The 21,971-nt window shown below is 37.7% G+C and overlaps 1 protein-coding gene across 2 annotated transcripts; it reads right to left on the bottom strand.

Annotated features, from left to right (window-relative positions):
* LOC114144275 (perforin-1-like) lies at positions 1 to 21,406 on the bottom strand. 2 transcript variants are annotated; one of them, XM_028016919.1, is made up of 11 exons: positions 21,401 to 21,406; positions 15,907 to 15,909; positions 6,963 to 7,238; positions 6,804 to 6,883; positions 4,565 to 4,610; positions 4,151 to 4,293; positions 3,927 to 4,065; positions 3,758 to 3,838; positions 2,552 to 3,048; positions 2,371 to 2,464; positions 1 to 1,256 (listed from the first exon to the last, which is right to left on the bottom strand). In XM_028016919.1, the coding sequence occupies exons 3-11, from the start codon at positions 7,221 to 7,223 to the stop codon at positions 1,047 to 1,049; spliced, it is 1,551 nt and encodes a 516-aa protein (XP_027872720.1). In that variant the 5' UTR covers positions 7,224 to 7,238; positions 15,907 to 15,909; positions 21,401 to 21,406; the 3' UTR covers positions 1 to 1,046. The 2 variants fall into 2 exon arrangements, with proteins under 2 accessions (XP_027872720.1, XP_027872719.1); XM_028016918.1 differs by lacking the exons at positions 15,907 to 15,909; positions 21,401 to 21,406 and adding an exon at positions 8,988 to 9,131.
* Between the last annotated feature and the right edge of the window lie 565 nt (positions 21,407 to 21,971).

Raw genomic sequence — 21,971 nt, 5'->3', positions numbered from 1 at the left:
TTTAGATTTTCTTGCAAGGAGGACGAACAGGACTTGCTTCAGTTACAATCTCCTAGACGCCCTGAAGCAAGTTCTACCGTACCCTTGCTTTTTATTTCCTTAATAAATAATCCTAAATAATTTCCCTGCTGGGATGAATAAAGTAATTCCATTCTATTCTATTAAGGGCTGTCCCAAGTTACATAGTTTATTCTGTTATCTCATGCCGGTTACACAGTGTTGCTGTTTTTTCAGTTATTTCTTCTGTTATCTTGAGTGCAGTCACGCTGCACCTACAGGCTGACAGTTGAGTTTAGTTCCAGTTTGCTCTCTTCTGCAACTGCAACTGCAAGGCAGGAACTGAAAAACGCAGAACAATGAGAGAACAGCACAACTTCACACATCAAATACAGTGTACATAAGAACGTAGCAAACATAACACAACGTATATTAAATATTTCTAACACCTTTTATGCAGAAAATAAGAATAATAAAAAGCATTGAACATTCTGGCTCATGAGATGTCGTCACTGTTTTAAACATGACTACATGATGAAAGATCATTTCAATTAATAAATGTCATCTGTGCCTCTTGATTGTGACCATAAAACTAAGGAAACAATGATCAGGTTGAAAATTATGTCCCCTTCTTCTCCGCTTTGCTGCATACAGACGGTCTTGACCAAAGAGTTTTGTGACACATCCTGTAATGTAACTATGTCTCACTCTCTTTTATAGCAACACATACAAGACATAATTCATACAACTAATACAAGATTTGTAGAAAGTATGTAAAGTCAACAACTTGTAGCAATTTCAAAAATTTTATTGTCATTAAAGGGAACACAATTTCTGGTTGCATATATTAAAATATAGCTATTTCTTGTGATTAAATGTTACACAGAATCTTGATTTTTTTTCATTGTATGATAATTACACATTTAGCTAGGTCATTAACAAACTTAAGTGATTAAGTATAAATTGTGAGTTTCTATCAGATTTAGTGAGTTAATGTTACATGATGAATTGAAATGCTTTCAATCCCAAAATTCACCAATCTCCTGTTACTAAGGAGTTGGTTTATAAAGGTTGCACTTTTCTCCAGTCAGATGCGGGTCACAGGTCAGCGTGTATTTAACCTCAACATTTCCTAACGCTGATTTGCATGTGAAAGTTTGAGTGCCCTGGCTCAGGTACTTCATGCACTCTATGAGGAGGTCGTGATATTTCCAGTCTTGGTCCCAAACCTCAATCTTCAGAGCCAGGCTTGTGTCCACCTTTAGGAGAAAATTTGAATGGAGAATTATTCAGATGCATATTTTCCCATTCAAAGTCAAATTATTTAGGTGATAGAGAAAATAAAACTGTTAGCATCTCGCATCTCAAAAGTTGATAAATGCAGTGTAATCTTAGCTGAAACACAAAGTATGAAATGCATCAGCTAGGCTGCGCCTGTTTATATATGTGTGTACAATATACTGTACAGTATGTGTAAAATGGTTTCTGTTCAAATATTTTCAGACTTTTTTTCTGTTTTTACTTTCATTTGTACTCGACCATAAACATCATGAAATGTGAATGGTCTAATCAAGTAAAAATAAATTATTTTTCATGAAGGTGCTGAACCAGTATCTCAAAATATAAAGAATCTACAGCCTGGCTTGGATCTATAAATGGAGTTGATTGTCAATTCCCCAAGTTTGCCTACACAATATGCTGTTTGTCTGCATTACATATCATTTTTTACTTTGATTTGTCTTATTTGATTCGATTTATTTATTTCAAACAGGTTTTTAAAAATAATTGTTAATAAAGTTTTTACTTTGACATTAAAGGTTCATTTTGTACATTTGTTGTTTGGACAGCCAACTTTTTATGCTCATGATTGATTTGTAAAAGCAATAAGAGAGGGTTATCACTTCCTGACTCCACAAGATTAGCAGAGCAGTGAGTGTGGGAGCTGCATGTCCACAGACATCCAGGTTGGTTGTGAGAACCGAAACAAGAACAAGTCAGGCCTAAAGGGAGGAGTTCTTTTCTTGTTATTGTGGCTGCTGTCTCATGCAAACAACAAGTTGAAGCACAAAATAGTTAATAATCAATAATTTAACATAATTTTGTTGCAATGGAAACTACAACACATTTCTGATAAATGATATTTGACCCAATATAAAATGCTTGCTAACAAATTAGTTTGGCAGCACCAAAGAATATTTTCTTTCAAGACTGATGCATAAAAACCCAATTTTTCTCACTTCTGGTAATTTAATGTTTATTTTGCGAAAATAGATTCTGGTATTAACTCTATAAGTTTTGTTGCATCAGTATAGTGAATAGATTAGTTTGTTGTTGAGCTTTTTCAGCTAATCTGTGATGATAACGTTTACTGACCTTGCCCAAATCAAACTCAGCGTTCCACTGAGGTTCATCGGATATAATCACTTGGGTCTGGTGGGATATGGAACCATAGTACATCTTGGCATAGCTGTCAACAAAAGAGGAGCCATATAAAAGGTGTGCTCATCAGGTTCCATAAGGTCTTTGTTTTTTTTTTACCTTTGCATCAACCCACCCGTCAGTCTTTCCAATCACATCTCCGTATAGATTCCAGCCTCGAACAATGGTCACTGATAGATTTCCCCTTGAGGCGTACAGAGGGCAGCAGTCAGAGGACAAATTAGGAGTAGAGCCCTCACAGTCTGGCTCTTGGAGTGATTTCTTCACAGCAGTGTCCTTCAAATACTGTTCAATAGCAGTTTTCATCCCTGCCTGTTGAAGCTTGTTTGGCACGAGCTGATAGAGAGGTCGAAAGGAGAATGATACAACCTCTGGATGTTCTATCAGGCTCTTTAGCCAGTTCATGTAGGCTGTGGAATCATTTTGGGAAATTGAAAACTCCCCCAACCAACCATCTCCTCCTAACACCTCTGAGTGGTGTTGGTGAAGACCAGAGCTGAAGTTAGTGGCAGAGTCCTGGTTTAGTAGGACACCCATGCAAGACTTCGGGACATGAGAGATTTTCATCTTCCCTAAGCCAACAGCAACACCCATAGATAAACAGGAGTGGATCTGGATGGAAGAATAAGAAAGAGATTTTTAAAAAAGCTGCATTTCACCAGACATTCACATAAAGAGCTAGACACAAGCAGAGAAGAATATGTTCATGTAGAAACAAAAAAATTACACTGAAAATACTTAAAGTAGGTTGTTGGAAGCGATGAACTTCATATTTTGCAGCTTCATGTATTTGGTAATAATATAAGGAGGGGTGTAAATAATTTTAAATTCTTGCCAGTACTATGACAATAATTTTAATGAGGTACAATGTGCAAATAAGTATGAAAATAATAATAATAATAGTAATAGCAATAATAATAATAATAATAACTGTAGTTTTACTTGATTACCTTACATTATTTGTACTGTTTCCACCGCAACTATCATGTATAAACATCGATAAACACTTTTACTTTGTAGCATGTGCAGTAACTTTTTCATCTCTGTCTTTTCTTTTGAACAAATTAGCTACTGTCTTCTGCAATTTTATCAGGTTTTGATTTCATTTGATTTAAAAATTCATTGTCCGCTGTGTTTTCCCAGTTTTTATTCTTATTTTATTTTAAAATGATAATCAATTTATTGTTCTTCCTGTCCCACTGCAAGCGGCATTTTTATGTCTTTGTGAACCACCTGTGTAAAATGATCAGCAAGCAACGTCTTTTATAAGTTAACAGGCCTATGGTTGTGTACAAATCTGTTGTTTTGTGCATTTTGTTACCTCACTTGAAGTTAACCCATTCAGGGTGGACAAGCAACTTCGTGAAGATGTCAGTCGTCTCAGTCGCCCTCCAAGTTCAACCTAAAACAAGTTTAAAGTTCTTTAAAATGCTTCCCTGCAGAAAACTATCTGTAACTAATTCACAATGTGTGTGTGCCAAAGTTCTCACCAGTCTGAAGTAGTGTGTGCCATAGGTGTTTATGAGCTTTCTATACTCATTCCTAGTAGAGTAGTTGTAGTGACTTGGCAGGATGTCTAACTGCCTTTTGAACTCTGCGCTTAAGGGAGGTGTGGGTGATAATATAAAACTAGACACCAAGACAAAATTAGACAATTTTTTCAATAACCATGACCTGTCAGAACTCAATGAAAAAAATAAAATTTCCATCCTACTCATAATGGTTGCAGGTGACACTGTGTGTGCTGAAAGTGTAGCGGTCCTCTTCGATCTGTTGTTTAGCGAACTTGTAGGCGTTGTAGCCGGTTCCTCCCACATCGAAGTTGTCAAACAAAGCCTTTTCAATTTCCAAGCCAAACTGATGAAATTCAGACAAAACAAGTATTTTATAAGGTGTTAAACAAGAAGCCATATTTTTCTTCCACTAATCTAATCACTTACGTCAGTTCTAACTGAATGCAAAGTAAAAAGATAATAAAATGCTGTTTCTTGGAAGAGCACATATTAACTGAAATGAAATGGTGACAGAAAGAAAATCAACCAGCAAGGTTTCTATCAAGGTTGTGTTATCAAAACTCAGGGCTGCATTGAAAATATTCTGAAATGTTCAGCTTTGAGTTGTTTCTTACCGTCCAATCATTGGTGTCTTGGGATGTGTAAGCCTTAATCAGAGAGCTGTTGGACATTTTAAAGGAAGTAATTATTATTAAACATCTATACAGTTCATTTTTTATATTTCTATTTAGGTGGTTAAGCATTGCAGCTTAGTGAAATTGTTGATTTTTGAACCTCTAAGCAGGTAACAAACACTTTTCATTCTTCTGTATTAGAAAATATTTTTTTTGGTTTCCTGTTTAATTCCAATTTTCAATATTAGGTCTGCAATACTTCTATGTTGAAAATCCTCATAATTAACAGAAATAAAGGGTTTAAAAATTCATATTTGTGGAATTATTCTATATAATATATTTCACTTAGTGATAAAACTTCTGAAACAAATTGACTTTTATAGAAATAAATTCTAATTTATTGAACGAATCTGTATTTGCCTATTTTCTTCACTTGGTGATTTTAATCAAAATTTCTGGTTTGTTAATAATTTTCCTAACTAATTATTTATAGTTATTCACAGTCAAACTGATTCTCATTGTTGCATGATGGTCCTTGAGCACATGTCCCTTTGTGTGTGTGAATATATTTGTGTTTGTGTTTTAGGATTTCTCACCTTGTAAGTCCTCATAAGAAGTGCTGTCTTTGATTCAGGGGTTTGGTTTAGGACTAAGGAGTGACTTGAATTTAGGTCGGGTTTCGGGTCAGAGTCAGATCTTTATATGCACAGACTAAAGATGTTAAGTTGTCTTGTCACAACAGACAAAGTGAAATAGAAATGAGGGGTGAACTATGCAACAAACCCATAAAATATTTGAAGGTGGCTCGACTTAAAAATAAAAGTCTGTCTGCTGCTTTGAAATGCAATTACAGTCAATAAGAAAATTGTTTAGGTTTTAACTCGGGAATTAAAGTTCATGAAGTTAATTTAACAAGAAGAGACATGTTGTTTAAACATTGTTTTTTAAGTTCTGTTAGCAAATTAATCTTGAATTGTGAGTTTTAACTTAATACTGGACTTTAAACCAAATAATCATTTTGTTTTGTTTTTAAATTGTAAGTTTTTATTTTATGTTTTTTATTGTTATGTTGTGTTTTGATGTACAGCACTTTGTATCAGCTGTGGTTGTTTTAAAGTGCTTTATAAATAAAGTTGGTATGGTATTTCACAATATGCAAGAAAAAAAGCTGCCTTCACACGTTTCAGTATTATTTTCACTCACCTTATCAAGTTAAATTAAATATGTTTTTTATATTGGAAAAATTAAAATTCTTGTTTCAATTTGATTAGAACAAAAATTATCATTTGCTAATGAATTTAACAAAGATCAACATAAAAACATAAATTCTGCTCAAAAACTTTTAGCAGAGACTTACAACTTATTAAAATGAACGTTTGCCTTAATAACACACCAAAGTCAGATCAATGTAACACACATCCATCTCTGGATACAAAAACATGCCGCTAAGCATTCTGGGAAATAGTTCCCATTCCTGTGTTTTTCTTCTTTCAGTGTTTTTAGTGCTAACATATAAACTCTAATTTATTGAACTCTTTTAGGTTTGACAAAATTAATGAAATGCTAACATATCTTAAATACTGTAAGATTGTCTTTCACAAACTCACATATTTAGGTTAAAAATCTAAAACTAAATTTATTTATATTAAAGACTAGAAGATAGTAGACACAACTAAATGTGTCCCAAATGTTTTACAGTTTATAAGGCTGCCCCCGCTCTGCAGAACATGATCAGTGCGCTACAGGCAAAGAGAAGTAAATACACAAACTCAGACACCCTCCATAGCTTTGATACCTTTCAGCTGACAGTGTAGACGTGCTCCATGATTTGTCTCAAGTTTGGGATTTTGTTTTTACAACTTAACTCTCCTTCAAACTTTACTACATTTTTTTTTGTTTTTCTTTGGTCTTCATGATGCTGTTTGTAAGATTAGCTGTGAACTTAACTGAGAATAAAGGTGAATTTTAAAAAAGATTATACATTTATTCTAGGTGAGCTATGAAGTCAACTGGTTGCAGTTGAATATATTTATAAATATCAGAATATCAGTTTAAATGCACACCGCATATTTCAAATTTAGCATCTACTTACAAATTATCCACTATTTGTTGGTCTACCACATAAAAGTCCAATAAACATACACTGTTGATTGGAACATGTATCAAATATCCGGTAATTGTTAGTTTAATTATGTGATTCAACTTTTACAGTGTTCACAATCCGGTTTAAATACTGTACCTAACAGAGGTGTGATAACTGCTGATGATGTCAGCACTGCATTGACTGCTGGCACTCCAGTCCACAACAGATGATGGAAGCTTAAAATGAAGAAAAGTCGCATTATTGTTAATCCCTCAAGTCAGACGTGCAGCTGTTTATTTATGCATCTTTAATTACTTTTTGGTAGGTATGGTTTTGAAGAGGGTTGGAGCAGAGAATGCAGGTTTCTCTGGCGTTCAGGTAAGTCTTCACATTAATCACATGAGCTCTTTTTATCTGCAGTCTGACTATATCAAAACCTTTCCCCACCATCTTGTGGCCTGGTACAAAAGGAGCAGCATCACACTCTCTTTGGGTCCCGATCCAACAAGACAGAACAGAGGAGTGAACAAGGAGGACGCTCAGGAGAAGAAGAGCTGAAGTTGAATCGGGCAGCATAGCTGTAGTCAAAAGCTAAAAGATAGAGAGAAAAGAAATTAAATTGTTTTTTACATAGTGTATGGCATTTTCCTTATTTTTATGACTTATTTATATAACATTGTATAAGAAAGGGGTCTGCATAAGATTGACATGACACTGTCATAAACATAACAGCTGTCACGAACATGATTAAGTTTTCATGAATATCTTAGACTGGTCACATCATAAACATGGGCTTTATAAGGCTTTTGCAAAAATAAAAAACAACTGAACAGAGAAACATATGTAAAAATGTACATAAAAGATCAAACATGTATGAATTAAATGTGTAATTGTTTCAATAAATATTTAAATGTATTTAATACATGGGTAAATATCTGTTTACAGTGCATTTCATTGTAACAGTACAGCACAGCTACCCATTGAATTTGGAGGGTCTGGCTGACAGATAAAATAAAGTCAGGATGTGCTGCTAACACAGGACAATAACCAGAAATGAATAGAAGTCAGATTTAATGGTTATATATTGTTTAAGCATATTGTGAATATTACTTGCCCATGCATTAAATACAGTTGAATATTTATTGAACCAATTATTTATTTAATTCATTTGAACGTTTCTGTGCATTTTTACATATGCATTTCTGTTCAGTTATTTTTTATTTTTGCATGTGTTAGCATAAGCCAATATCACAATTTTGAGATAGAGTATTCGTTCATGGGAGCAGCAGTTAGTGATGGTGAAACATTAGTAAACAGTTCTAGATAACACAAAAAGTTTCAGCCTGTAAATATTTGTGAAGGAAACAATGAAGTTCATTCATTAATCTGATTTTATTCCCATTTTATTATTCTTTATATTTCTTTTCTCTTATCAGTAGTTATGTTACATGCCATTAGTTAAAGAAAGACGTTATTCACATAATAATTCAGCTGTGAAGTTGGGCTATTTAGTTAATGAATTCTGAGACTCGATTAGAAATAAGCATATCAGTGATCATTCCTTGTTGTGTGAAGAGTTTCTTCATTCCCTCATCAGAGACTAAGCTTGGCTTTATTAATTAAATAATAAATTATGGATTACAATTCATAATAATTACATAAGCCAAACTTCGAAGCGAGTTCTGATCCCCAACAATTTTGATGTCCTCTTGTGAGGTTGCTACAACAATTTTGGTTTCCACAGATCTTTGATTTCAACAAACAGCCACACAGCTCCACCACATTAATATCAGGGAAATTATAAATTCTAGGGCTGCACTGATTTATCAGATGGCAAGGAAACTAGTCACTGCATTTCATGTTAAATAATGCATGGGCAGGCAAGATGCCCAATTTATCTGTGTCAATTTTTCTAATTTTAGGAAACCGGTGATCTGGCGATTTTTACATGTGAAGCCGATCTTATCCACTGATTTTATCTACCTTGGCAAACGTATTTAAAGCAACTGCTATCTTCTGCTCTGCTGTGAGAGGTTTGACTAGTTTGCAGTTAACAAAAGTCACCCCACTGTTGGTAACTCATCAACTTTCTTCCTATATTTAGCAAGATTACAGACAAAAAAATTAATTTCAGCCACAATTGAAATCAGCAGGTCAGGATTTTTAGTATATTTTTAATCGGTGATCAGCCAGAAACCTGCAATCGGTGCACTTCTAATATATTCATGAGAAAAATATCTTCTATAAAAATTTTTTTACAACTCAACAAACACGCAATATTTTTAATTGCTGTAGTGTATTCTAAACAAAGATACTCTTTGTATATTAAAAAAATCTTACCTGTCCAAAGCAGACTGAAAAGAAGTTGAAACAAGCAATGTCTAAGTTAGCTGAGCTGAGAACTGTGGTTTATAAAGCAGCAGCCCTGGAGAGATAAAGATTCATACAGAACATCGTGTAAAGGTCAATTGAATGTAGTTACTTTGTTTCTTGTTACTGCCACTAAAGTTTGAGGTTTTTATTTTAGCAGTGATCTTTTTAAAATATCTACGCTAACAGAACAAACAGTTCTACCGGAACCTTTTGTTCCAGTAGAATAAATAGTTTTACCGGAACTGCAATGAAGGAATAGTTTAACATCAAGTCAGAAAAAACACATAAAGAGCAACTCTAAATTTAGCTTCAGTCAATGACAGAACAAGGTAACAGTGATTGAAATTTATTGAAGTATTTTAATTCTGTGATTGTGTTTCACTCATAAAACAGACAGGAGTTATTCTTTATTTTCGGCAACTAGATTTGCTCCACTCTGTGATTTTCTTGGAATTGTTCTCTCTGGAACAGCCGGGCGTTGGAGCACAGAAAAACCGTTACATAGTTTCTACTTCTAGTTACAACTTTACAACTGACACTACTTCCGGTACAAAAACAAACACGTAGCACACAGCTCTAATTCTGTAAAACATCTATGTTCGAACAAAAATAACTAGGCATACTGTTTTAAACAATAAAATTAATAAGACAAAAGAAATGGATAAAATAAATGGATAAAAGAGTGTTTTGTCCATAACTTTAAAAAACAGTAATAATTTAAATGAAATACTTCTATGGTGCAACACCCTCTGCCACAAAAAAAGTTGCCTAACAACATTTTAACATTTTTGTCAATGCTGAACAATGATATCCACAAGAACTAGGATTAAAGGTAAGTTAACAGGCAAGTATTTTAACAAATATTACAATATTGCAAGGCTTTTTGTGTCATCTTCATTAAATGTTGTCATATTGCTTCTCATCTTCCATATAGCTTGTGTGTCATACAGAACAGTCTACAGTCCATTAGTACTAAAGGGTGAAAAGTCTAAAGTGTTGATGGGCCCCACAAAATCTTCACCAAGAGACAAGGAAATTACCCAATATACCCAGATTCGTCACACATTTCAATAACACGCCATAAAATTTCTTACTTTAAGTTTTTGAACTAACTTTTATTCTTGTTTAATTACTGTCTGTGGCATTCTTGTCTAAATAATGGTATAAACACTGTCAATATAAACATAAATCTGTTCTCACCAATGACAGGATAAAATTACACAAGGCCCAGACCTCACAAATACTTCTCATAGCATACAAAGACACTCTGCCTACTGAAAGAGCTCTAGGAATACACTGGTGTACGGAGTCAAACACTTTCACATTTAAGGTGAACATACCACCTTAAACCACAAGAAGAGGAATTCTTTCAGTTGTTAACTCAGTTTATGATTTAATGATTTTATGGACCAGCTCAGCACCCCCACCACCGCACTTAGCAAGTTTTCTGGGGAAAACCCTGAACGGTGTGCTTCCATACAAGTTCATTCATTCCATACAAAGCTCTGCTGAACTCATGAATCCATTGAACAAACCCATAAGTGAGGTAGTTGAGTCATCAAAAGTGTCCCTGGCAGTCCTTTGAACAATTCCTGGTTTCACTGGTTTCACTGGTCCGGGTGGCCATGCGCATAAGTCTGATGTCCACTGTCCTTGGTCATCCATCTCTATATAGTCCTCAACATCCATCTCCTCGTGATAAGGAGCACACAACACACAAGCAGAAGAATGACAATTAGTATTACTACTACAGTTAAGCCTATCTTGACTGCAAAAGATTGGGTCAAGATAGAGGCCTTCCATGGAGGACATGGAAAGGCCTCCAGGCTTTCCATGACCTCCATGCATGTTCTGTCCTGCATTATCTTTTACTTCCGCTTTCAGTTTACTAAGCCTGGTCATTATTGCTTTAAATGTGTCTTTGGTGGGGTATGCATAGGAATGTATGTGCAGCATTGATTGGCGAACATATGACAAACTCCTCCCATGTTAGCCAAAATCCAATTAATGCTCAGCTTATTTGTCTTGCCATTCTTCTCATTTCATGGAGTTGCTCTCCTAGGGCCAGAGATTCTTCAACAGTAAAGTTTATCATTCCGATGGTTACAATAAACATAGTTAATCCATTCAACATTTTTGTTAATTGTAACCCAACGTAAAATGGATTCAAATCCTGCAATAATTTTATGTTGTGCTTTAAATTCATCTGGAATTCCTCTTGGTGCACCTCTAAGATTCAGATATATTTCTTCATTTAACCCACAATCCCCCAGGCTTCTATAAAGCCCTGTTTTATTGTCATGCATTCCTACTAAATCTTTAACTCCTTCATACACTAGGGTTACTGGTACTTTCATAGCAACCAGAGCACAAAGGCCCACCCATTTCAGGAGTAAGGTATTCATTAAAATGTCATCACCACACATCCTGTCATAATGGGAGCTATTCACTTGACACTTGACCACAAGCAGAACACATACAAGAGACCATGAAATCAGATGAATAAAGTTTGTTTTGAACAGAACAATGAGTGTAGTATGTGATTCTTGTCCCGGAGATACTGGATCAGGATCGTCTGAGTTCTGAAGGTAGGGGAGATGAGAGGTAAGAAGGCAATTTGAAATGAGACTGAGAAGGCGACTGAATGAAGCTTACTAAGTGAAGTGAGGTTTATCCACCAGGGTGAGAGGTTGGGTCACCGGAGTTTGGGTTGCTTGTGGGGGAAAGAGATGTCTGGTCCGGGTTCAGACGATTGGAGGAGTTACAGAGGTTTCCGAAGGTTGCATATGGAAGTTTCCAGCTCAAGACCATGGAATCTGATTTTGTAGCCACTGGTCCTCATCCCAGCCACTTCACACTCAGCTGCAAATTGCTCTAGTGAAAGCTATAGATCACGACCTGATAAAGTCAATGGGACCACATCATTTAATAGACCTTGTCAGGTAGGCTTAAGAGTGTGACCCCTGTCAGGTTTAATCACCCAGAACATTGAAATACACAGGAAAAGACAAGACAGTTAGTTTCTTTTTACTCACGAGGAGAATGGACAGAGACGTACTCAATTACAATCTCGACCCGCTCTGAAAATACGTCCTGCCGAGCCCTCTCTTTTTATTGAAACAGGGTATGCCCTAATCACAATGCACGTTGCATCTCTAAGGGAGGAAACAAAAAATATGCTGCTGCAATGTGATTCACGATTTCATAAGATAAACTAGAGCATTTACTAAGGACAGTATGACTGTATAAGGCTAATCAGCACCATTACGCTATAAACTATCTTATTATAAACATGAAGAATAAACATGAATGTGTAGCCGTCTGATTAGAACAAGCTGGCGCCGGCTGTCTCTGCATCCTTCAGCACGGCCTCCTTCAACATACTCAGAAACATAGTTAAAGTAATTCAACATTCATGATGCATGAACAAAAGAAGCAAATGTTTGATAACATAATTGTATATACAATTTCTCTAACAACCCCTCTGCAATTGGAGCACACCATCTGGCCCCCCTTTTTAAATAGGAAGAACATCACTCCAGTCTGCCAATCCAGGGGAACCTCCCCCGATGTCCATGCAATATTGCAGAGTTACAGTATGTCACCCAACACAACCCTACAACATCCAGACCCTTAAGGAACTCGGGGTAAATCTCTTCCACTCCAGGGCCCTTCCATCAAATAGCTCTATAATTACCCAGGAGATCTCATTCCCAGAGATCTGAGAGCTCGACCCAGAATTCCCAGTCTCCAATCGTGTTAGTGGGATTGAGGAAGTCTTCAATCTATTCTGCCCACTGGCCCACAACATCCTGAGTCAAGGTCAGCAGCACACAATCCCCACTATAAACATTGTTGGTACTGTACTGCTTTTCCCTCCTGAGACACCGGATGGTGGACCAGAATTGCCTTGAAGCTGTACCGAAGTCTTTCTTCATGTTCTCTCCAAACTTCTCCCATGCCTGAATTCTTGCCTCAGCAACCACCCGAGCCGCATGCAGTTTACCCATTGATAGGTATTTTCCTTTCGAACCTAAATAAAAGAAAGAACCACAGACAACGTATATGAATTTCATGTATAGCTTTTGCAAAAGGAGAAGGCTTTGAGAACTCTTGGGAGAAGGCTCTGAGAACCTTTTCTCCGAGGAATCCACAGAGCGTTCTGGGCTCCCTTACAACGGCTCCTGTTTTTATTGTCTAAGAAGGACAGGCAAGGGGGCAGTCAGGAAAAACAACAGAGGTCGTAAAGCTTCTAACCCAAACATCTAACAACCCAGGTCCAGATGTGATATCTGATCAAAGGTCTGAGCCCGGTTCAAATCTCGGTCAATACTGTCAAGAAAACAAAATACGACTGCTCACAGGTGGTTACTAAATTAGGGGGTGTTCTTGCAAAAGGGTTTAAAGTCTGAGAAACTCAGTGTTATCTATTTCCCGTAAAGTTGAACAGACAGTAGTGACCTCCAGGTCATTTAAAGAAGAGAACACTTTAAACAGAAAATCACAAAGATCTATAGACTTAATGTGAACTAGAGTAAGAAAATAAAATGATAATACCAAAAACTCTCTAACATTCCCCCCTTTTATCATTTCATTATGCAAAAGCTAAGCAAAGAAAAGAAAAGAAAAAAAAGTAAAGAACCAATAAATGCAAGAATTTTTTTTTTTTTTTTTTCTAAGCTAAACACAGAAAATACACAGTGGAAAATAATGTAATAAATGTAAAAAAAATAAAATAAAAGAAACAGCAAAAAATCAAAAGCAGTTTTCTCATCCTTAACACCACTTGTTTAAACATTTTCAGTGTAGGAATCATTCAGCAAATGATTTTTCCGTTTATTTATTACAGGACTTCATCATTGTTCAGAAAATCGTCAGAAACTTGAAACAGGTCATCTTCAGTTGTCTCATAAGATGCCTTTCCCATGGAACTCCAGTATGTGTTGTGAGGCCTCCCCATCTTTTGACCTCTGACATAACTGTTCGTTTGGAGCGAGTGTGTGAATCATCCTGTGCTTTCCTGATGAATACAATCGGGTTGATCAAGGGAACCACAGCACACAGTCCTCCCCAATTTTTCGGCAAGAACATGTACGCTTCATTTCCACATATGAAGTACCAATCAGATAACATCCTTGAGCCATAATCTCCTGGCACTATGGCGCTGCACAGTGTTGTCTCTTGTCTCCTCTTTATCTTATGCGTGATGTTGAAACTCCTCTCCTGAAGCAAGTTGTCACAGTCTGGGTTTTCCTTCCAGCCTTTGCAGTGTGGAGCCATCCTTTGACCCCTGCAGGCTACGCAGGTGATGTAATCCTGTGTCGGTTCGCAGTAGGTGTAAACTCTGTTACACAAGTTCCAGGGCAATGTCCCTAGAAAAACATTTCCATTATTATAAACACAGTTCCCCAGAGATCCTGGTTTAGCTCCTGCTAATGAAATGATCTCTGGTATTTTCCATACAGTTTGTTGAGATGACGAAAAAGGAAGTACATCCTCTGCAAGTGAACAATTCAAAGATTGAAACAGTCCTTGCACAGCCTCACCCATCCGGAGGTCAGCTGAATAATCCTTCTCACGTGGTCTGTCTCCCCTTAGGGGTGGGACGCGCCGTGGTCTGGTGCTTAGAACATAGAGACACATCTGTTTGTCGTCAGTAATGTTACCTGGTCGGAGACCTGAGTTATGTATGGAAACCGGCAGCTGCGCACATACATAGCAGTTCACAGCATGTCCTTCATAAGCAGTTCTATTCATCAGTTTCCACCACAGGTTGGTGCTGTAGTCGTGTGGGTGGAACTCAGGCTCACTTCCTTCTCCAAACATCAAACATACAGCAGTCACAGCACAGTAGAAGATCCATCTTGCATATGGAGTCCCCATTACTGCTCGGCGTGCAGAGATGTCAGAGCCCCCAAACTAAAAGAGTGAGAATCTTAGCAGTTCTTCGCTGGGTTTGAGACAAAATAATACTAAAAATTAGAATGCCTGTGTAGCCCAGAGGCTAAAAAGCCCACCTTCCTCTCTACTCCGAATTAGGGGTCCAACACTCTCTGCCGCTTACAGTGACTAAGATGTATCCAGCTGGGTCTTTCAGCAATTTTTACAGCTGTTGGTGTGGTCATCAGTACTTGGAATGGTCCTTCCCACCGTGGACTCGTCCAGTTCTTTCGTTTGATGACTTTTATGTAGACCCAGTCACCTGGCTCAAGTGGAATGGCTTCCTGTATAGGAGGAGAATCAGAAGGCAGTAAATTTGCACTGGACACTTCCTTCAGTTTAAGAGTCCTGATCATATAATCTGCTAATGTCTGTTCTTCATCAGCTTTTTGTATGTCTGGAGCAAACAGAGGCAATCTGTAAGCTCTCCCATGAATTATTTCAAAAGGTGTTAGACCATCAGCTGTTGATGTGATTCTCATATAGAGCTTCACCAAGTCTAAACATTCTGGCCAGGATCGGCCAGTGTCTGCCATGCACTTTCTTAATCTACTTTTCACAGTAGCATTTGTTCTTTCCACCAGCCCTGCACTCTGTGGCCGATAGGCACAGTGATTTTTTAATGTCATTCCCAAGTGTGTAGCCATGTTTTGTATCACTCGGTTTACAAAATGTGGTCCATTGTCACTATACACAGTCTGTGGGATGCCATGTGTTGGGATGATAGTTTTACAAATAGCCTTAGCTATTGTCAAAGCATCTGCATGCTTTGCTGGAACTATTTCAACCCATTTAGAAAAAGCATCAATCATCACCAGACAATATTTATATGGCCCACTTTGTGAAAGTTCAATAAAATCCATGTGCATAGTTTGAAAGGGATAAGATGATTTTGGGAACCTGCCTCATTTTGGCCTTATGTTTCCCTGAGGATTGTATTTCACACAGACTGGACATGCAGTACAAAAAGATTTTAAGTAAGAATTTAAACCATACGTTGTGAAATGCTGTTTTATTATGGTTTCCATCCCCCCAGTTGACACATGGCAGCGCCCATGTGACACAATTGCTGCTGCTTTAAATAAAGACTTAGGAAGCACTGGTTTGTCATTAACCTCAAAAATGTTCCCGACATTCATTTTTGCACCTTTAGTTATCCACAGCCTTTTCTCAGCCCGTGGTGCATCGTCCTGCATGTCTCTTAGTACTGTTTTGTCTATCATTTGTTGTTCCCCTTCAGTCTGTGCTGAGAATATACCTTTCCCATGCTTCCCTGCTGCAGCTTCTTTAGCGATTTTATCAGCTAGTCTGTTTCCATTTGAAACTTCATCTTTGCTTTTTGTGTGAGCTGCGCATTTACATACAGCTAGTTTAGTTGGGAGTTGTATTGCTTGTAAAAGATCTTTAAGCAAAGATGCATGTGTTATTGGTCTCCCAGTAGAGGTTGTCATTCCTCTATGCTCCCATTGTTTCGCAAAATAAAACAGTGTAGAGAAAACATACTGGCTATCTGTGTACACTGTCAGGTGCTTGTCCTTAGCCAGTTCGCATGCCCTAGTCAAAGCAATCAATTCTGCTGCTTGTGCAGAATGAGTGCTAGAAATTCTCTCTGCTTCTATTATTTTGTTCGGCAAAGCAACAACAGAATAACCTGTCTGGTTTTTTTTTTATAGTTTGGAAGAATCAAAGTTGTTGCCTGCATTAATGCTTGTTTAAGTTCAGCAAATCTTTTTTTTTTTATTTTAGCTTCTGGATTCCAAGTTATTTTGTCAGTCATGGCCATTGGGGTGCCATGAATCAAATCCTGTAAAGCCTGTGTTTTTTCAGCATAGTGTGGAATCCAGGCTCTGCAGTAATTGCAAAGTCCAAGAAATGACATCATTTGCTTCTTAATTTCTGGTTTAGGAGCTTCAGAAACTGTCTCTTTTCTCGCTTTTTGTATCTGCTTCCCTTCAGCAGAAAGTGTGTGTCCCAAATAATTTACTTCTGCTCTGACCCACTGTAGCTTATCCTTGTTTACTTTGTTCCCTGTCTGACAGAGATGGTGCAGCAGAGCTAGTGAATCTGCTCTGCATGCTTCCTCGCTTTCAGATGCTATTAACAGGTCATCAACATAAATCAAAAGTTGACTTCCGATATTTGAAAATCAGACAAGCAGGCCATAATTGCTTCCCAAAATATGCTTGGACTGTCCGCAAAACCTTGGGGTAATCTAGTATAAGTATACCCCTGACCTCTGTAGGTAAATGCGAACCAAAACTGGGAGTCAGGATGAATGGGTACAGAGAAAAAAAAGCATTGCTGAGGTCAATTACTGTGAAGAATTTATTGCTTGGTCTTAGCGAGTTTAACAACGTGTGTGGGTCTGGGACATTTGGTGCTCTCGTTTGTACTGCTTCATTGACTGATCGTAAATCTTGAATCATGCGCCAGTCTTTTTTGTTTGCCTTTTGAACAGGAAAAATAGGTGTGTTACAAGGAGAATCTGAACACTTTTTAATGATTCCTCCTTTTAACAAACCTTCGATTACTGGTTCAATCCCATTCAGTGCTTCTGTCTTTATAGGGTACTGTCTTATTATAGGTCTCCAACTAGATTTTGCTTTAATTTGCACTGGGGGAATTGAACTAAGTAATCCAACATCAGAGGGACCTTTTGTCCACATGTGTTCTGGAAGCTTAGCTAATTCAGCTTCATCTTTTTCTGTCAAAAATATGTTCATGTGTCACTCAAATGCATGAACTTGAGCTGTCCCTGTAACAACTTCACAAAGTGATTGTTTCCAGACATCACAGCTGGGGCTGTAGCTCCAACCATCTTCACCTTCTTTGAAATCAGTGGCTTCAACAGCCATTTTAGTTCTGTTACCCACATCTGCCCATGTAATATTATGCGGCTTATAAAGTGAAATGTATGGGTTTGCAGGTAATTTATACAGCTTTGTTTGACTAGTCGGAAGGAGCACAGTCACAGCTGCATAAGACCTCCGGTCTGTGAACATTTCAGTCACAGCAAGTGTCACAGGATTTGTCTCTAAAAACGTTTGCACATAATCATCCTGTGGATCATTTAGGATGTTCATTTTTACATGCAACTGATTATAGTTCATTTCTGTTTCAGGTGAGTCCAGCTGTCCTCGAGCTTCTCTAAGAAGCTTTCCTGGGACATGAGGATTGTCAGCTGGCTTTAGATCATATGAACAGTAGATTTTTTCATCCTTGTTAACTGTGTACAGATCAGAATGTTTTAGTCTAAAAGCTCTCATGCCATCTTGTACAGGGACTACTGCTATCCCTAATTTTGTCATTAGGTCTCTACCTAACAGATTTGTTGGACACTTTAGTGACATTACAACAGAAGCTTTTATTTTAATTCCTGTTTCAGGATCTTTAAAAGATGTGCCTTTTGACATATGTTCTCTATGTGTTTGTCCATCAGCAGATTTCACCCAAATGGATTCATTTGTGGGGTTTACACCTTCTATTTTAGTTTTTAAAACTGTTTTGCATGCACCGGTGTCACATAAAAATTCAACTTTTTCCCTGCAAACAATCAGTGTGATATAAGGTTTTTTCTTTTAATGCATTTAACATATCCCAAGCTGCACATACATCCACTATTTCATCAATTTGATCTGGTGTTAAGTTTTGTTTGGTTGTGGAAAAGTCTAGTCATGCTGAGGAGTTATACTTTTGTTTTTTCTCCCATCTGCCACCCTTCCGGTGATTTATTTTGTTTTCTGGGCAATGTCTTGCAAATATGATAGTGGCTTCCTCACTGGTATTAAAAGGTGCACTCGGCTGTCTATTCACCGAGCCTGGTGACACTGAGACAAGGCAGACGAATCTGCCGCAGCGGTTGGGGGAGGAGCAGTCGGCCGTACCTGCTCTCCCCGTCCCACCGAGGCATTCCGCCTGTCAATATCTGCTGGCCTTTTGTCCTTAACCTTTTTTTTAAATTTTTTTATTTTTTTTTTCCTTTCCGGTCTATGGCTGCTTTTAACCATAATTTGGCACACTTTAGTTCATCTTCCTTTCTAACTTTTTTTATCCCCTTTTTTCTTGCTACACTACTCTCCAAAATTCCCACAATTGCTTGCCATTGATCAATCTTTAGCTTCCCATCTATTTTATATTTCTTTTTCCATTTTTTTTTATATGTACAATGCTGCCAGGAAATCTGGACATCATGTACTTTTCATCCCCTTCGGGGCCCTCAATAAGTGAGGAATTACAGGAATTTGTGTTTCCCATTGTTTAAATCTCTTGCTTAAAAATACTAGTATCGCGTGCTCTCTCAGAGAAAGTGCTGTAAGTCAGCGCTCAGTGCCTCCTGAAGAACAGGCTTCTACTTGGAGCCGAGCTCTAAGCGGTTCTTCACTTTGGATTCTAATTCCGAAGGCAGAGAGTTTTACTCCCAGAGAGAGAAACACCATTCACTCCTTCATGCACACACAGCAACAAAACAACAAACAAAACCAGTAGCAGCACAGCAAATTACAAACTTTCTATCTAAGTGAGGACTTTCCCTTAAGAGGCGTCTTCTAATTAAGGACGCTCTAAGAGCCTATCCTTTTGCCTTTAGTTGAAACTCTCTGTCAACTGGGACTCTAACCCTTCATTATTCTTTAGTCAAATTAAAATGTTAATATTTGACAAGGACTCAAACCTATATTTCTTTAGTCAAATTAATATTTGACAAGGACTCAAACCTGTATTTCTTTAGTCAAATTAATATTTGACAAGGACTTAAACCTGTATTTCTTTAGTCAAATTAATATTTGACAAGGACTCAAACCTGTATTTCTTTAGTCAAATTAATATTTGACAAGGACTCAAACCTGTATGACTTAAAATTCACCTACGGTTCTGTAGTTTTCGGGTTGTCCAGTCGGATCTCGTCACTCCGCCGTTAGCAGACAAAGTCGGATACGTCGCTGGCCCAGCGAAGAATTTGCTTCCTGGGTTTTCCTTTCCAGGTCCAATTGACTCTGGCCGTGCACGGATTCAGCGCGTCTTCCTCTGCCTGACAGCGGGGGAGGTGAGAGATCCCGGGTTTCGGCACCAAATAATGATAGGTATTTTCCTTTCGAACCTAAATAAAAGAAAGAACCACAGACAACGTATATGAATTTCATGTATAGCTTTTGCAAAAGGAGAAGGCTTTGAGAACTCTTGGGAGAAGGCTCTGAGAACCTTTTCTCCGAGGAATCCACAGAGCGTTCTGGGCTCCCTTACAACGGCTCCTGTTTTTATTGTCTAAGAAGGACAGGCAAGGGGGCAGTCAGGAAAAACAACAGAGGTCGTAAAGCTTCTAACCCAAACATCTAACAACCCAGGTCCAGATGTGATATCTGATCAAAGGTCTGAGCCCGGTTCAAATCTCGGTCAATACTGTCAAGAAAACAAAATACGACTGCTCACAGGTGGTTACTAAATTAGGGGGTGTTCTTGCAAAAGGGTTTAAAGTCTGAGAAACTCAGTGTTATCTATTTCCCGTAAAGTTGAACAGACAGTAGTGACCTCCAGGTCATTTAAAGAAGAGAACACTTTAAACAGAAAATCACAAAGATCTATAGACTTAATGTGAACTAGAGTAAGAAAATAAAATGATAATACCAAAAACTCTCTAACACCCATCAACTGTTTCCGGGGTCCCTCATGCCAAAAAGGCCCCTGCAGGAGTCCTTCTTCAGTCTTGCAGCGTCCCTCACCAAAGTTGTCCACCAAATGGGTCCGAAGGTTGCCACCGAGACAGGCACTGACAACCTTGCGGGTACAGCTCCGAAAAGCAGCCTCGACAATGGAGGCGCAGAACAAGGTCCACTCATACTCAATGTCCCTTATCTCCTCTGGAATGTGTTTAAAACCCTCCAGGAGATGGGAGTTAAAGCATCATCTCACAGGAGACTCTGCCAGACATTCCCAGCAGAACCTCACAATATATTTGGGCCTGCCAGGTCTGAACTACAGGCCTGTTCAGACCTGGCATATGATACTGTATGATAAAATCTGATAAAATCATATTTTACCCAGTAAAATATGATAGGATCAAATAAATTTGATCCAACCAAATTTATTGGATCAAATAAATTTGATTTAAAAAGGAAAAAACAATTCCTTTTTAACTGATAAGTAGGAAATCTGACTAAAGAAATTTGTATGTAGCAAATGGCATCTGATTGATGTTTTAAGTTTTGTAAAAGTTGCCCTGGATTTTTGAGCGCATCATTACGAACACATACAAAATTGTTCCCCAAACAAACTAAATGATGCCATTTGATTGGCCTTGAAATGGCTCCTATAGCTCATCCAAATCCCTTTTTTCTACTCTGCTAAAATGCTGCATCTGATGAAACATAGAGCATATTTGTCATCATTAATGGAGGTGTTTGAAATATAGTAAATTGGCAGATTTAAAAAGGAGAAATTTGCCAAACTCGGAGGAGCACTTTGTCCGTCTCTAGGAAGAAATTATATTATTTATATGAACAGTTTAGCAACTGGACCCTCGTCCCCCTGGTCCGCAGGAAATTTGCGAAGACTTCACCGGTCTGCGGTACTAAAAAGGTTGGGGACCACTGTTCTAAAGGAAAACTGTGAAATTGTGGTGCCTGGACCTTTTATGTAATAAATAAGAATAACAAAAAAACATTGAACATTGTGGCTCATGAGATGTCTTCGCTGTTTTCAAACATGACTAGATGATGGGAGATTATTTCAATTAATAAATTTCATCAGCGCCTCTTGATTTTAACCATTAAACCCTAAGGAAACAATAATCATGTTGAAAAATATGCCCCCTTGTTCTCCGCTTTGCTGAAAACAGAAGGTCTGACCATACTTTTTTAGCATACCTACATCTCTGCCGTTTCTAACAAACCAAATCTTGAGAAAATCATGTAAAAATGTTTATTTTAGTTGGACATAAAGCTATAAACAGTTTATGGTTAGTGAACTACATAGCTCACCAAACTTGCTATTTTATAGTAACATAAATAAGTCATAATT

This window comes from Xiphophorus couchianus, chromosome 5 (assembly GCF_001444195.1).
Source record: "Xiphophorus couchianus chromosome 5, X_couchianus-1.0, whole genome shotgun sequence".
In the NCBI taxonomy this organism is placed as follows: domain Eukaryota; kingdom Metazoa; phylum Chordata; class Actinopteri; order Cyprinodontiformes; family Poeciliidae; genus Xiphophorus; species Xiphophorus couchianus.
Note: the sequence above shows the minus strand (reverse complement) of the source record. Positions and strands in the feature narration are given on the sequence as shown.

Bases quoted from the DNA above. Each gene is read 5' to 3' on its own strand.
- LOC114144275 (XM_028016919.1), bottom strand. From the start codon at position 7,223: ATGCTGCCCGATTCAACTTCAGCTCTTCTTCTCCTGAGCGTCCTCCTT. The intron at 4,294-4,564 runs GTAAGAAACAAC...GAATTTCATCAG, and splicing joins AAGACACCAATGATTGGACG to TTTGGCTTGGAAATTGAAAA. The intron at 1,257-2,370 runs GTCAGTAAACGT...TTTCTCCTAAAG, and splicing joins CTGAGTTTGATTTGGGCAAG to GTGGACACAAGCCTGGCTCT.